The 15,361-nt window shown below is 36.8% G+C and overlaps 1 protein-coding gene across 1 annotated transcript in view; it reads right to left on the bottom strand.

Annotated features, from left to right (window-relative positions):
* EEA1 (early endosome antigen 1) overlaps positions 1-15,361 on the bottom strand; it is a 125,550-nt gene that overhangs the window by 88,500 nt on the left and 21,689 nt on the right. Inside the window, 1 exon segment of the mRNA XM_035729300.1 lies at positions 9,188-9,280. Within this exon segment, the coding sequence (XP_035585193.1) occupies positions 9,188-9,280 (93 nt within the window).

Here is a 15,361-nt window from a genome sequence, read left to right as displayed (position 1 = left end):
CCATAAGCACCCCAATGTTCATAGCAGCAATGTACACAATAGCCAAACTGTGGAAAGAGCCAAGATGCCCTTCAACAGAAGAATGGATTAAAGAAGATGTGGTCCATATATACAATGGAATATTACTCAGCCATCAGAAAGGATGAATACACAACTTTTACTTCAACATGGATGGGACTGGAGGAGATTATGCTATGTGAAATAAGTCAAAGAGAGAAAGTCAATTATCATACGGTTTCACTTATTTGTGGAACATAAGGAACAGCATGGAGGACATTAGGAGAAGGAAGGGAAAAATGAAGGGGGAGAAATCGGAGGGGGAGACGAACCATGAGGGGAGGGGGGTGGGGGGATGGGTTAGCCCAGTGATGGGTATTAAGGAGGGCATGTATTGCATGGAGCACTGGGTGTTATACGAAAACAATGAATCATGGAATACCACATCAAAAACTAATGATGTACTGTATGGTGACTAACATAACATAATAAAATAAAATAAAATTTAAAAATAAATAAATAAAAACAGTAAGTCCCTTACTCTTACATTTCAGTTATCTCTAATCCTTTCTCAGATACACTGCAGCTAAGAACTTACCTTGATACTTATGGTATACCTGTTATACCAAGTGTTCTTTCAATTAAAAAGAACATTCTTATTTAAGTGACAAGTAGGTGATATTGGGTCTTTTCATTTGGGTTAACCCATAAAGAAGAAAAGTTGACACAGATGTTCTGAAAGGAAGACAACTGGTAAAATGCTAAGGAGAGCTCTAAGAATCTTTTATACCTCTTTCTTTGCTCGCACCAGTTAGCTAGTTTAACTGGTGTCCTCCTATAATGCACCCATTTTCCCCATCACCCTAGAAAATGTCTGGTTTAACTGTTTCCCAGTGAAGTTTTTCTGGGGTTCCCTTCAACTTAAATCAGCAAATAATATTTATCACAGAAAGTTCCTGGGGTAGAGATCGTATCTTATTTACCTTTTTATCTCCTTTACTTACCAAAATACATGGTGCATAAGAAATACTCTATTAACATGCTAAATAAGTGAATGTTTGGTGAAATCCTTTTCTTATATATGTAACTGCCAGACAGAAAAACAAATGTCTTTTTTTTTTTCTTTCTGGGTATAAAAAGTTTCCTTCTTTTGTAGGATTTGCAAAAGAATGGGGGGAAAGATATGTTTCTTTTGTTTTTAGAATATTGCAGTAATTTTCAAAAAACAGATATATCGAGATCATCTAAGAAACTTTTCCCAGCCTGCAAATGGGCAATAGGTCCCCTTATCGGCTTCCATCCTTAGCCTTAGATATACACCAGTCCAACACACTACAGAGAAACATTTGGGTGATCCACTATTAATGATGAGTATGTGCCATTCTGTCACCTTCCTCAAGTCCAGGGTGTCAAAACAAAGACTGAAACAATGGCAGATCCAGGTTCTAATGCCCTATATATTCTCAAATAGAGTAACAATTAATAGGCAAAGTCCTCTTTCTATATAAGAGTAAAGCATTTTAACCTAAAGCATTTTAAAACATTCATCAGCATTAACTAAATAATAAAGATATAACTTACAGATGTTGAAATCAAATATCACTCACTTTATATTTCAAATTTCATAGAAAAATTTATACAAAAATATTAACTTAAACTTTTATATTTGTTTACAGATTCACAAAAAGACAGCTGCAGAGAGTAAGAGCAACCAACCCAACTTCCCAAGAGCCTGTTTTTCTTATTGAATCTTCTTTTAAGCATGCATAATTAAAGCAATCCATGTTCCCTTTGTAGCATAAAAAGTTAAGCAACACCAAGGAAAGGAAAAACAAAGCTATTTGGAGCAACCCATAACCAAGCTGCTGAAGCAAAATGTGCAGGACCCACAGTAACACTGGAGTCATTAGGAAGTTGCTGTCCTCTTGTTTCATTTTCAGCGTGCACTTGCTGGTAATGCTCCGACAAATCAATAGCAGTTATACATCTTTTCATACATAATGGACAGATGAAACCCTGTGAAATAACAACTTTTAGGTGGATATACATAAAAAGTTATTTATAAATCAAAATAAAGACAACACAATGGGAAAATAATTAATATCTCTTTTTAGTATATGTAAGGGAAATTTTCATGTAGTAACTATATACAAAAAGTGAAAGATCTATCCAAAGTAGGACGACTAAAAGTAGCTTCCATCCTTATGCTGGAAATTCCTATTGGTTCAATTTTATTATAGTTACCAGTTGCTTTAGATGGAATATTAATTACTTTTTGTTTAGGACACTTTGTCCTTATTTATCTGAGAGCCATTACTGGCAAGTTAGCTTTTATTTTAGATGAAGAAACGACTGACAGTTACAACAAATAGTTTTATGTGACTTAATATTCTTAACAAAAAAAGTTCTTATAATGAAAGCAATTTTTAATCTTCACCATATTCCACTAGCCTAAGATCCCATTTTTGCCCACACCCATAATTCCCAATAGGGGACACTTCCTTCTAAATTCATGAACCAAATAAAACCATTTTAAATCAATCTCCCTAATTCCCTATACCTAACATATCTATATTTTAAAATGTGGGCTGTCACACTGATCTATGGTTTAAAATAAATAAAATGAAAACTGTAGTGAAGGACAATAGGTTATAAACGCCTTGAGTTTTTGTGTCAAAAATAGATGTGGATTTGAGATTCAACCAATGCTGACTATATGACCTTAAGGAAATCGCTTTACTTTGCTAAATGTCTATATCCTCACCTATAAAATGGGGCTAATGTTAACACCTATTCCTCTAGAGTTATTGTGCAGTACATAAGAGGCTTAGTGTGGTGCCTCTAAGTGTTCAATAAATATTCTGTCATTAGAGATATGGTTAGAGAGGAAAGAAAATGAAGCCAGGAAAGGCTGAAAGACTAGAAGAAAAGACAGGAATTAAAAACCTGAAATATGCAGCAAGGCCAAAGAAGTAGTAAGAATATGAGAAAGTTTTTGAGAGGATAGGTAGTTGTGGTAAGGAATGGGAACATTTGTTTTTAACATCTCAAGTCAAACTATTCTGCCCAATAATAAGGTGGAAGGTCCTGCCATGAACTTGAGAAGCTAGAAAAGAATTAATAAAGATCACTGGCATTGCAAACATTAAGAAGTGGGAGGCTAGGATGTTCCTTGAGTCCACCAATGTCACTTAGGATAATAGCAAAGGAGACAATAACTATAAAGAAAGTCCCAAAGTGGGAGGCAAGGCAGAGGAGTAGTGAAGAGCTAGGCTTGGGTTTGAATCCTAGATTCACACCACTCTTAGTAGCTTACAGGACCTTCAATTTCCTCATCTGTGAAATGGGGTAACAGTAACACCTTCATGGGGGGGTCTCCTGAGAATTAAGTGAGATAATAGATGCAAAGTGTTTATTATAGCATCTGATACAAATAAAACATTCAATAAATGTTAGTCATCATTAATCCTTTTGTCAACAACCCTTAAAGGAGATTACCCAGGGGATGAAAGTGAGGAACATAAATTCTTTTTGTTTTTTCTTTTTACTGATGAAAGAGTTTTCAGGCAACCACAGTCCAAAATGCTGAACTACAGAATAATAATTACTTAAAAGAATGCATTATTGCATTTTTTTACCATGATAGCTTTATGCTGCCTCTCACTTTACTGGTTTCTTCACTGTAAGCTTCCACATACAATCATTTAATCATTCATTCAAAAAGTATGTACTGAGTGTGATTACTATGTTCCAGCCATTATGCTATGGTGCTAAGATCACAATGGTAAAATAAGGCAAAATCCCATCCTCAGGAAGCTTACAGGCTTCTTGAAAAAGTTATGAAAGAAAATAATTGCATTTTAGACCCCACTAATCAGAAAATCCTATTAGAACTTCAAAATATATTTAGAACCCTAGGACCTCACTGTTACCACTCTGATCCAAGCCACTCCCACACTGCACATGGATCACTGCAATAGCCTTCCAACAGTCTCTCTGCTTTTAGCCTTACCCTACTAACAGTTTATTTTCCACACAGCAAGAATGTATCCTATAAAAATGTAAATAAATTTTGTCACTTCCCTAGTCAAAACTCTCCAAGGGCTTCCCATGTGCACCAGGAGTAAAAAACCCAAGTCTGTACAAAGGCCTATAAAGCAGGCCTATAAGGCCCTGCATGAGGTAGGCCTGATTACCTCACAGATCCAATCTCTCCTCACTCACTGCCCTGGAGCCACACTAGCCTCCCTGCTGCTTTTTCACTCACTAGGAAGGCTCCCACCTCAGAGACTTTCTAGTTGTTCCACATTAATAGAAGACAGTTGTTCCAGAAACCCACATGATTCATTTCCTCACTTCTTTCAGTTCTTCCTGAGCTATTCCCTTCTCAAAGAGGTCTTCCCTGACAATCCTATTTGAAATTGCAACCACCCAGAACACTTTCTATGCTTCCTTCCCTACTTTATTTTTCTCAATAACACCAGTTGTTTCCCTCTGTCCATTTTTAGACATTTGGGGTTTTTTGCCTATTTCCACCTACTAGAATATAAGCTCTACCATGACAAAAATTTTTGACTATTTTACTCACTGCCATATCTCCAGCAAACAGAACGGTGTCTGACAACAATACATATTGGATAAATTAATGAGTCTCAGAATAATAATCATTACCAAAAGGATATAAAATACAATTCCCCAGAAGCACATGGAAGAAAATTCTATTCCACATGTGAGTCAAGTAAAGTTTACTGAAAAAGTAATTATCTGTAATGAGACCTAAAGGATAATCTCATGTTAACCAGGCAAAGAAGTAAAAGAGCAGGTAAGGCATGGGAATCAGCATACAGAAGTCCAGAGATAAGAACAAACTTGGCACACCTTAAAAGCAGGAGTTCTGTATGCCTGGATCAAAGAGCATAAAGAAATACAACTACACATATAAGGTCAATTGATTTATCACAAAAGCGAAAATTTAATTCAATGGGGAAAGGTTTTCAACATTTTCAACAAATGGTACTGAAACAACCATATACAGAACTGGTTTCCATAACCATATGAAAAAAATGAACCTCAACCACTATCTCATACCATACACAATATTTTAAAATAAATCATAGACTTAAATATACACACTAAAATGATTTTTTTTTAAATATCAGAGGTAAGCATAGTAGAAAGTCCTTGCAATCTTGGGCTAGGCAAAAAACATTGTAGAAGGACCCAAAAAGCACTAACCATAAGAGAAAAGGCTGACAAACTGGACTTTAACAAAATTAAAAACTTCTTCTCTTTGAAAGACACCATTAACAAAATGAATAGCAAGCCACAGAATGAGAAAAAATATACACATCACATATATCTGATTGTGGTGTAAAATCAAAAATTAAGGCCCAATATTACACACTGCTTTGTCAACTGGTGATGAGACAGCTTCAGATGGCCTAACTGCAAGTTCCCTTCCCACTCTGCTCCCACAGACAGCATCCTCTACTCAAACAACCCTCCTCCTGGAGCGCCTGACTGGCTCGGTCCATAGAGCACACAACTCTTGATCTCAGGGTTGTGAGTTCCAGCCCCACATTAGATTTAGAGATTACTTAAAAAATAAAATCTTGGGGGGCCTGAGTGGCTCAGTCATGAAGCGTCTGCCTTCGGCTCAGGTCATGATCCCAGGGTCCTGGGATCGAGCCCCGCATATAAAACAAACATAAGAAAATTCCGAAAGCTGACGAGAAGGCAGACCAGCTAAGCATCTCAGGATCCAAGGACTGACATAGTGATAAATACTCTGGGTTTTCTTTTGCCTCATATATTCCAGACTGGATACTGGAGAAGCTGGCAACCTAGAAACTTCAGTGGGCACTTAGAAAAAAAAGCCTGCCCTCTCTGCCCAAAGGACCAGGAAAATGCAGGTCATCATTGAGTAGTTTCAGTGGGTACTAAGAATGGAAGGCAGACTAGAAAGGAATAAAGAGTGAACAAAGATGTTTGCTGCTGGCAATACATTATACTAAATAGTCTGAACAACCGTCCTGATGACAACAACTGAAGAATATAAAAACTTGGGGGCCCCTCAGTGGTTCAGTCAGTTAACTGTCAGACTCTTGATTTTGGCTCAGATCATGATCTCAGAGTCCTGAGATCCAGCCCCCCACATCAGGCTAAGTGCTCAGAGGGGAGTGTGCTTGATATTCTCTCTCTCCATCTCCCTCTGCTCCTCCCCCAACTGTGTTCCCTCTCTCTCTCTTTTTCAAATAAATATACCCTTTTAAAAAAATTTTTTTAAAGATTTTATTTATTCCACAGAGAGAATGAGAGAGTGTGAGGTGGGGGGGAAGCTAAAGGGGGAGGGCAGAGGGGGCTGGAAAGCAGATAAGCAGACTCTGCACTGAGCAAGGAGCCCGACATGGAGCTCAATCCCAGGAACCTGAGATCATGACCTGAGACGGAGTCAGACGCTTAACTGACTGAGCCACCCAGGTGCCCCAATAAATAAATCTTAAAATATATATATATATATCATTATTACATTATGTATTATACATATTATTACATTGTGTATTATACATATTATACATATTATATGTATTATACATATATATACATAAACTGAACATGTATCCTCAAAACTCTTACATTGAAATCCTAACCCCCAAAGTAATGGTATTAGGAGGTGGGCCTTTGGGGAGGTGATTAGGTCATAAGGGTGGAGCCCTCATGAATGAGATTAGCACCCTTATAAAAGAAACCTCAGAGAGCTCTCTTGCCCCTTCAGCCATATGAGGATGGCCTTCTATAAGCCAGGAAGCAGGCCCTCACCAGAACAGAATCTGCCTTGATCTTGGACTTCCCAGCCTCCAGAGCTCTGAGAAATGTTTGTTGTTTAAGTCACTCAGTCTATAGTACTTTTGTTACAACAGCCCATACTAAGACAATATTATATATAATAAAATATAAAATATGACATAAATATGACATAAGTAAACCAAGGTATTGCTTTAACTTCTATTTCTTTAAAGCCGTAGAGACCAGGGTGCCTGGGTGGCTCAGTCAGTTAATCATCTAACTCTTGATCTCAGCTCAGGTCTTGATCTCAGGGTAATGAGTTCAAGCCCTAAAAAATAAATTAATTAAAAAAAAATAAAGTCCTGGAGACCATATTTCAAATTTCACACAGACAGCTGCTAAGGGGACAAAGTTCAAAGCTAGAATTTGTTCAAAGTGGGATGCCAAACTTAAGGTAAAAGGGAAACAAACCTGAGACACTGACAGACAGACAGAGGTATCATCCAAGACACTGACAAGTATGTACCCTAGCAGTGGGCATATGAATATCTAGAGCAGTATTTGTATGCCAATAGGAATAATTCATGACATAGGTAAAAACTAAAGTGGCAGGAGAGAGAGAGAATAAGACAAGAATGTGGAAGAGAAGGGAATCCAGAGCACAAGAGAAAGGACTGAAATCTGATAGGAAAAGGGAAATGCCTTCCATGTATTAAAGTAGGAGAATAAAGGTGCAAATAGCTTTGGTATCAAAACAAGGACATTCACCTAATAGCTCCTATTTTCCCAGTGATACAGAAGGTGCCTGAGGAAAGGTGGGATAGGGTAAGACACATGAGAGATTTGAGGATAAAGAAGAGAGTAAAACTATATCAGAGAGTAGGAAAATGATGCTAATAAGAAAATATAGAAGGATTACCAGACACTGAGCAGTCTCACTACCCACTGGAGTTTTTTTTTTTTGGTCTAAGGACAACAATTAAACTTGCTCTTAATAAAGTTCAACTGATAACTTTTCTCCTCACTCTCATGGATGGTCTTGTTAGATCTTGTCATGGTTAATATCCATATACATGAAATCAGATGGCCAGAAAGAGACAAAACAGAGAGATGAATGGATAGAGAGACAAATCCAGAAATACACAAGACAGAGACTCACCAAGAGGTGCAGAAGGGGGGAACACAGTAAAGAGGACTGGGAAGGCAATACAACTGGACCCAGAAAAGGGCAACTGACAGAAACTATCAGAGCAGAATGCGAGTACATCAATATCTTAGGGACAATATTATTGGTGGTTTTTATGCTCTTTCCTTTTCCCCTTTTTCTATAATGAGCAAATATTGTTTGTTAAAAATTATAATAATAAAGCAACTGCTAAGGCTGACTTCTCCAAAAACTTGAGTTCTTTCTTAGATTTACTTTCCCCACTAATTTTTAATAAACTATGACGACGTGGATGGAACTGGAGGGTGTTATTGCTGAGTGAAATAAGTCAATCAGAGAAAGACATGTACCATATGACCTCACTGATATGAGGAATTCTTAATCTCAGGAAACAATCTGAGGGTTGCTAGAGTGGTGGGGGGGTGGGAGGGATGGGGTGGCTGGGTGATAGACATTGGGGAGGGTATGTGCTATGGCGAGCGCTGTGAATTGTGCAAGACTGTTGAATCACAGATCTGTACTTCTGAAACAAATAATGCAATATATGTTAAGAAAAAAAAAAAGAAGAAGATAGCAGGAGGGGAAGAATGAAGGGGGGGAAATTGGAGAGGGAGACGAACCATGAGAGAAGATGGACTCTGAAAAACAAACTGAGGGTTCTAGAGGGGAGGGGGGTGGGAGCATGGGTTAGCCTGGTGATGGGTATTAAAGAGGGCACGTTCTGCGTGGAGCACTGGGTGGTATACACAAACAATGAATCATGGAACACTACATCTAAAACTAATGATGTAATGTATGGTGACTAACATTACAATAAAAAATTTTTAAAAATTTTAATAAACTATGAAAGATAAAAGTTCTTACAAAGTTGTAAATGAAGATAACAAACAATGTATAAATTTTATAGATAACCTAATTTTTCATTAGCTTAGCAGTTGACAGTGTAAACACTAATTGGTAATTTTTACAAACAGATTTTAAAATCTTCCATAAGTTGAGATGACATTAGCATTGAAGACAAATTAACAGTATTAATTTTCAGTCTTAATAAACACTTCCTCAGTCTTACAACTAAACACCAGGATTTTTCTACAAGTGTGATTCAAAAGTCACATTCCAGTTTGTAAGAAGAATGAGAACCTTTCCTACAAAAGTTTAAATTACTGACCATTACTCCAAACATCTGCCCGTTTTCCCTTAAATAATACCAAATTTATTGCCAAATTATTATTTCCATACCTCTGAAGAGCTTTCATTATTGACATCCACTGTGTTTATAGGAGCTGCTGATGAATCTAAATCAGAACCTTGAGAGCCAACTCTCCCAGGAGTCTGAAACACAGAAGGAAAAAAAAAATCAAAATAGATATGAACAATATATTTATAAAGTATTTAACAACCTAAACAGTAATCAGGGCTAGCCTTACACATAAAAGTAGGTGTCCTTGCAATAAAAATAACAGTACTAGCAGCTATCCTTTATTGAAGACTGTGCCTAATACTGTATCAAGATCTCTGTATGCATTCTCTCATTTTTAGTCTTTTTAAATTAATAAAAAGCTTATTTTTGTATATAAAGTGCCTACCGTCTTCAACTCACTTTCACAGAACATCTTATTTAATTATAATGACTCAGAGAAGTAGGGCACATGTTACCTCTATAGATGAGAAAACAGATTCAAAATGGCTAAAAGACTTCTCAAGATTGTGCTGTTAACAAAAATCAGAAAGAGCTAAAATGTTGATCTTCTAATTCCTCTTGCCTTGCTCTCTCTACTACACCAACTAAACTACAATAATTTGAGGGTAGCTAAAAAGATCAATACAGCCCATTCATGCCAATCATTACCAATCTGTCTCCAATACTTGATATTCCATCACCAAAAATACATACAGTCCGGAGGGTTAAAGGTCTTTTTCTTTTTCTCTTGCAACGCTTATCCTCTAACGTTATCATTCATTAATACCTAGGTGTTATCTTAAATGAACTAAAAACCTAGTAAAACACTGGGCAAGAAGAAAGATTCAGAACACAACTAACTTAATAATCCTTAGCAAAAAAGATTTATGGTACATACTATCATTATTCTCACTTCACACAAAAGAGAACTGAGGTGTGGAAACTAATTTGCCCAAAATCACATGGCTAATCAATGGGAGAAAGGTTTTTAACTTGAGTAGTCTAGCTCATATTCACTAAACCATACTGTTTCTCTGCTGGACATCTCCGCTGAGACGCACCACCTCAAGCACTCAAGACTGAGGGCAATTCACTGTACTTATCTCAACACACAAACATCCTATTCATCACTATTAAATATTCATCATCAATGCCAAATAAGGAGGAAATGATACTACTTTGAAAATCATTAATTAAAATGATTATAAAAGCTGCATAGAGGGGCACCTGGGTGGCTGAGTCAGTTAAGCATCTGCCTTCAGCTCAGATCTTGATCTCAGGGTCCTGGGATAGAGCCCCGCATCGGGCTCCCTGCTAGGCGGGAAGTCTGCTTCTCCCTCTCCCTCTGCCTCTCCCTGTACTTATGCTCTTTCTCTCTCCCTCTCTGTCAAATAAATAAAATCTTTTTTAAAAAAAGCTGCACAGAAAAATGACAAAACATACACACTATAATTATGTATAAAAACTATTTATATAAGAGATTCAAATATCCCAAAATACAAATGATTTTGTAGCAAGACACAGTTGTGGATATTTTCGTTTTTAGTTCTTTAGGTTTTGGTTTTGCTCATTTTTTTAGAATTCTAGATCCATAGTTAATTACTTTTACACTGAAATTTTTCGTTATTGAAAATAAGAAAAAAAAGAAAGCAGACCTCTCCAAATTGGATGATCCACATTCCTGTCATATTTTCCCAAAATGTAACCTTCTAAAACTTTGTAAACTTATCCAGAGTATGACTTTATTGTGTTCCTTTAAAATCCATAAAATTCACATATTTTAACTCTTCTATCAGCTACCCTCCTCTAAAAAACAAAGCAAGATTCTTTCCCAAAACGTTATGCTTGAGACATGAATTTATAAAGAAATAAAAGCCAGCTATCTAGATTTGATGATACTTGTACATCTGGCAAAAAAGGTAGCTCAATGGTGAAAAAGTTAAAGACCCTTTAAATTATATACTTAATAAAAAGAATTGTATAAAACTAGAAATTCATTTTTGAAGCTCAACATTTCAATAGCTTCACACCACCATGGTTTTTAAAACTAGTGACCTCATCCTCAAAAGCACTGGAAACTAAAGCTGTACCTCCCAAGAATTATATTTTCCCCATTTCTGTATCATTTACTTTTCCAGAGGGCAGGTGGCTTTTCATCTGAGATTTACCTTCCCTGTGAAGTAAGGAATTCAAAGATATATCTACATAATCCTATTACGGCCACCAAAAAAACCTTTTCTCAAATTTGCCTAAAATAGTCCTAATAAACAGACCCTAAGTAAGCCCAAGAGGCATGAGAAGTAAAAGGAAAAACAAGAGAGAAAATATCGATGCTTTTTCATACCCTTATTTTAAACACATTCCCCTGATTATTGTTAAACTGTCTAATAACTTCTTGTTCTGTTCTCAGGTCGCCAAAATCCCATTATTTTAATGAGAAGTCCAATTACAGTAATGATGATCCTGAAGAAACAATATAAAGCATTCTAACTTTTCCACCTATGAAAGTTTTACTTTGTGAAAACAATAGGATAAGAATAAGAATAAGAATAATTTCTGCTAGGGGCACCTGGGTGGCTCAGTCAGTTAAGAGTCTATCTTCAGCTCAGATCATGATCCCAGGGTCCTGGGATGGGGCTAGCCACTCGGCAGCAGGCTTAGCAGGGAGCCTGCTTCTCCCTCTCCCTCTGCCACTCCCCCTGCTTGTGCTCTCTTGCTCTCTCTCTCTGTGTAATAAATAAATAAAATCTTAAAAAAAAAGAATAATTTATGCTAAAAATTTAAAGTAATAGATAAATATCTTCCAAATTATGCTTTTATAGAAAAGTATTACCTAAATTTAGGTATCTTTTACAGTAACCAAAAAGTACATAACACATCTGCTCATCTCCCATGAAATATCTAACATTCTGTAAGGCTCTGGATGTCAAAAGGAATGGGGACAGCATAAGAGAAATAAGGACGGTACCTTGAGGTAGACTACAACCTGGCTGAAGAAACAAAACTAATGTAAACAAAAGGAGGTAGGAAACAACTTGAAAAAAATTAAATGCTAAATCAAAGAGCTCTGAATGTAAACAGAGTTCTGAGAAAAAAAACAGATCAATGCCAGGGCGCCTGGGTGGCTCAGTCGTTAAGCATCTGCCCTCGGCTCAGGTCATGATCCCGGGTCCTGAGATCGAGCCCACATCGGGCTCTCTGCTCAGCGGGAAGCCTGCTTCTCCCTCTCCACTCCCCCTGCTTGTGTTCCCTCTCTTGCTGTGTCTCTGTCAAATAAATAAATAAAATCTTAAAAAAAAAAATAGATCAATGGTACTTCTGCTTTTGAAAAAAAAAACCCATTCCTTGAAGGAAAAGTTAAATTTACTTCAGTGACAATCATTCCAACTAGATGAAATAAAAAAATACACAAAAGCCGAGAATACAGAAATAAGAACACTGTATTTTTTTTAAAGATTTATTTATTTTAGAGAAAGAGAAGGGGGGTGGGGAGACAGGGAGAGAGAATCTCAAGCAGACTCCACGCTGAGCAGGAAACCCGCCATGGGGGCTCAATCTCACAACCCTGAGATCATGACCTGAGCTGAAATCAAGTGTCAAGTGTCAGACGCTCAACTGACTGAGCCACCCAGGCACTCCAATAAGAACACGGTTTTTAAGGAAAATAAATGTGTTGGACAGAAAGTTATACACACACACAGAGAGACACACACACAAAACAGGTATTAAATAGGTTAAACTGATAATACAGAATGGGTAGGAGATATAAAACATTGAAATATGCCATGGTAAACAGAGAATGGCCACAACTCCAGTCCAGATAGCTTTTGCAGTTAACATAGACACCAAGCTGCCTCAGTTCCAAAGATCAATAACAGATAAAGAATTTTTAAATATTAAAGAGGTAGAACCATATTCAAAAACAAGATAAGTATCTCAGTAGACAAAAAATAAAACAGAAACACACAGAGTATAGAGTATAGAGTTCTGGGACCTAAAATAGGTAGAGGTAACCAAATTCTTACAGGATAATGGGGACCAAGATGCCCTACATGTTTTAGGCATCAAGAAGCCTGGCCCACTACAGGAACTCAGAAAGTGGAGCAAAGCTCCTGCCCTTGCCATGAACAGAAAATTTTTCAAAGGGTGTAAATTCCACCAAGCCCTGTATCTGGGCTTGATGTCTGATCAAAACTTTTATAGGCAGGGATGAATAGGCATTCTAAGCAAAGCATTACTTATGAAAGTGAAAAATTATAAGTAATCTATGTTCAAAACAAAGAAATGGTTAACTAAATTATGACATACCCACTCAGCAAATGTGACAATTAAAACCTTAACAATTAAAAATATGAGATTTATTAGAAAAATGATAATGCACGTGATATAATGCTGAGTTTGTAAGAGACAAAGTACAAAGTTTGGATTTATTATGACTTTGATTATATAAAAATATAAACACAAAGAAATTGAAAGGTCATATAATACTGATGAGTTTTATGTTAGGGCTATTTTTGTTGTTGTTACTATTTTTTCCCTATGTAATTAAAAGGATAATGGGGCACCTGGGTGGCCCAGCTGGTTAAGTATCTGACTCTTGATCTCAGTTCAGGTCATGATCTCAGAGTCCTGAGATCAAGGCCCATGATAGGCTCCCTGCTCAGTGGGGAGTCTGCTTGAGATTCTCTCTCTCCCTCTCCCTCTGCCCCCCCCACTCTCTCCCTCTCTAAAATAAATAAATCTTTTTTAAAATTAATTAAAAGGATGAGGTTTGTATTGATGGATTTTGTTAAGCACCAACCCACCTCCCCCAAAAAATATTTCATTAGTTTTCTCATACTATTAAATTTCTCAAATTTAAAAAAAAATTAAATTTAAAAAAATATCTGGGGTTGCAAAAAGATCCAAATAATTATAATCAAACACCCATCACTAATGTTTAGTTGCTTTGGCCAAAGAGATCAATGTTTGAAAATATGGGGGAAAAGTTTATATACTTCAACCAAGTAAGAGTAGATGTCTGCAATGTATAGGCTACCCTAAATTATTGGTAGTATAAAAATGGATTTCTACTACCAACAATTATAAGATCAATATAAAGCAGCATTAATCTCTGCAAAAACTGCTACAGAAGAATTAAATACAGGTTTTTGATGAAAGAACAGAACTTCATTGGAGAAAGAAAAAGTTATCATTGTTTACTGTATACAATACCTTGGAAGAAAGTGTCACTTTCCTAGAAGTTTTAACAATATGAAGTTTCTTTGAAATACATATTTAATTTCAGACCAGTTGTTTACAGAATGCAATTTAAATAATTTATGTGAAAATTATAATTGCATTGCTGTAATACAGAGTAACCAGCAGCTGTATCTTCCAATTGTGACTAAAAATCTTTATCTAATAGCAAAGAAAAACAGAATCAAAACCAGCAACTAGAAGCACATAAGAAACAACTTTTTATTTTTTTAAGATTTTATTTATTTGGGACGCTTGGGTGGCTCAGTTGGTTAAGCGACTGCCTTCGGCTCAGGTCATGATCCTGGAGTCCCGGGATCAAGTCCCACATCAGGCTCCCTGCTCAGCAGGGAGTCTGCTTCTCCCTCTGACCCTCTTCCCTCTCGTGCTCTCTCTCACTCTCTCTCTCTCTCAAATAAATAAACAAAATCTTTAAAAAAAGATTTTATTTATTTGACAGAGAGAGAGTGAGCACACAAGCAGGGGGAGCAGAGAGAAGCAGGCTTTCCGCTGAGCAGGGAGCCTGATGCAGGGCTCAATCCCAGGACCCTGGGATCATGACCGGAGCTAAAGGCAGAGGCTTCACCCAGGTGCTCTGAAACAGCTATTTTTTAGATGAACAACAAAAGTTTCCCTAATATCTGGTGATATGCCAAGTCAGAGTTTCCAAACTCTCCACCCCGCCAACTCTACATTTGATTTTACTAAGATCAAGCAGGAAGAGAGCAAAAATTTCATCGGTAAAATAAATCAGGTTCACAATCTAATTCCTACTAAAGATAAAGAACCTCACTTCTAAAACCTACCCACCTGCAAAGCACTAAAACTGACTAAAATTTTAAGTAGAACAGTCTTTGCACGTAGAAGAGACGTAATAAATGTTTAATAAGCAAATGTGGAACCCATACCACTCTAGCTAAAATTAGGTAAAAAAGAAGGCAAACCAGCAAAAGCTGAGTTAATAATAGATTAATCTACAGAAAAAGCTGAGTTGA

The sequence above is a fragment of the Zalophus californianus genome, chromosome 9 (genome assembly GCF_009762305.2).
Source record: "Zalophus californianus isolate mZalCal1 chromosome 9, mZalCal1.pri.v2, whole genome shotgun sequence".
NCBI lineage: Eukaryota > Metazoa > Chordata > Mammalia > Carnivora > Otariidae > Zalophus > Zalophus californianus.
This window is presented reverse-complemented; position numbering and strand designations above follow the sequence as displayed.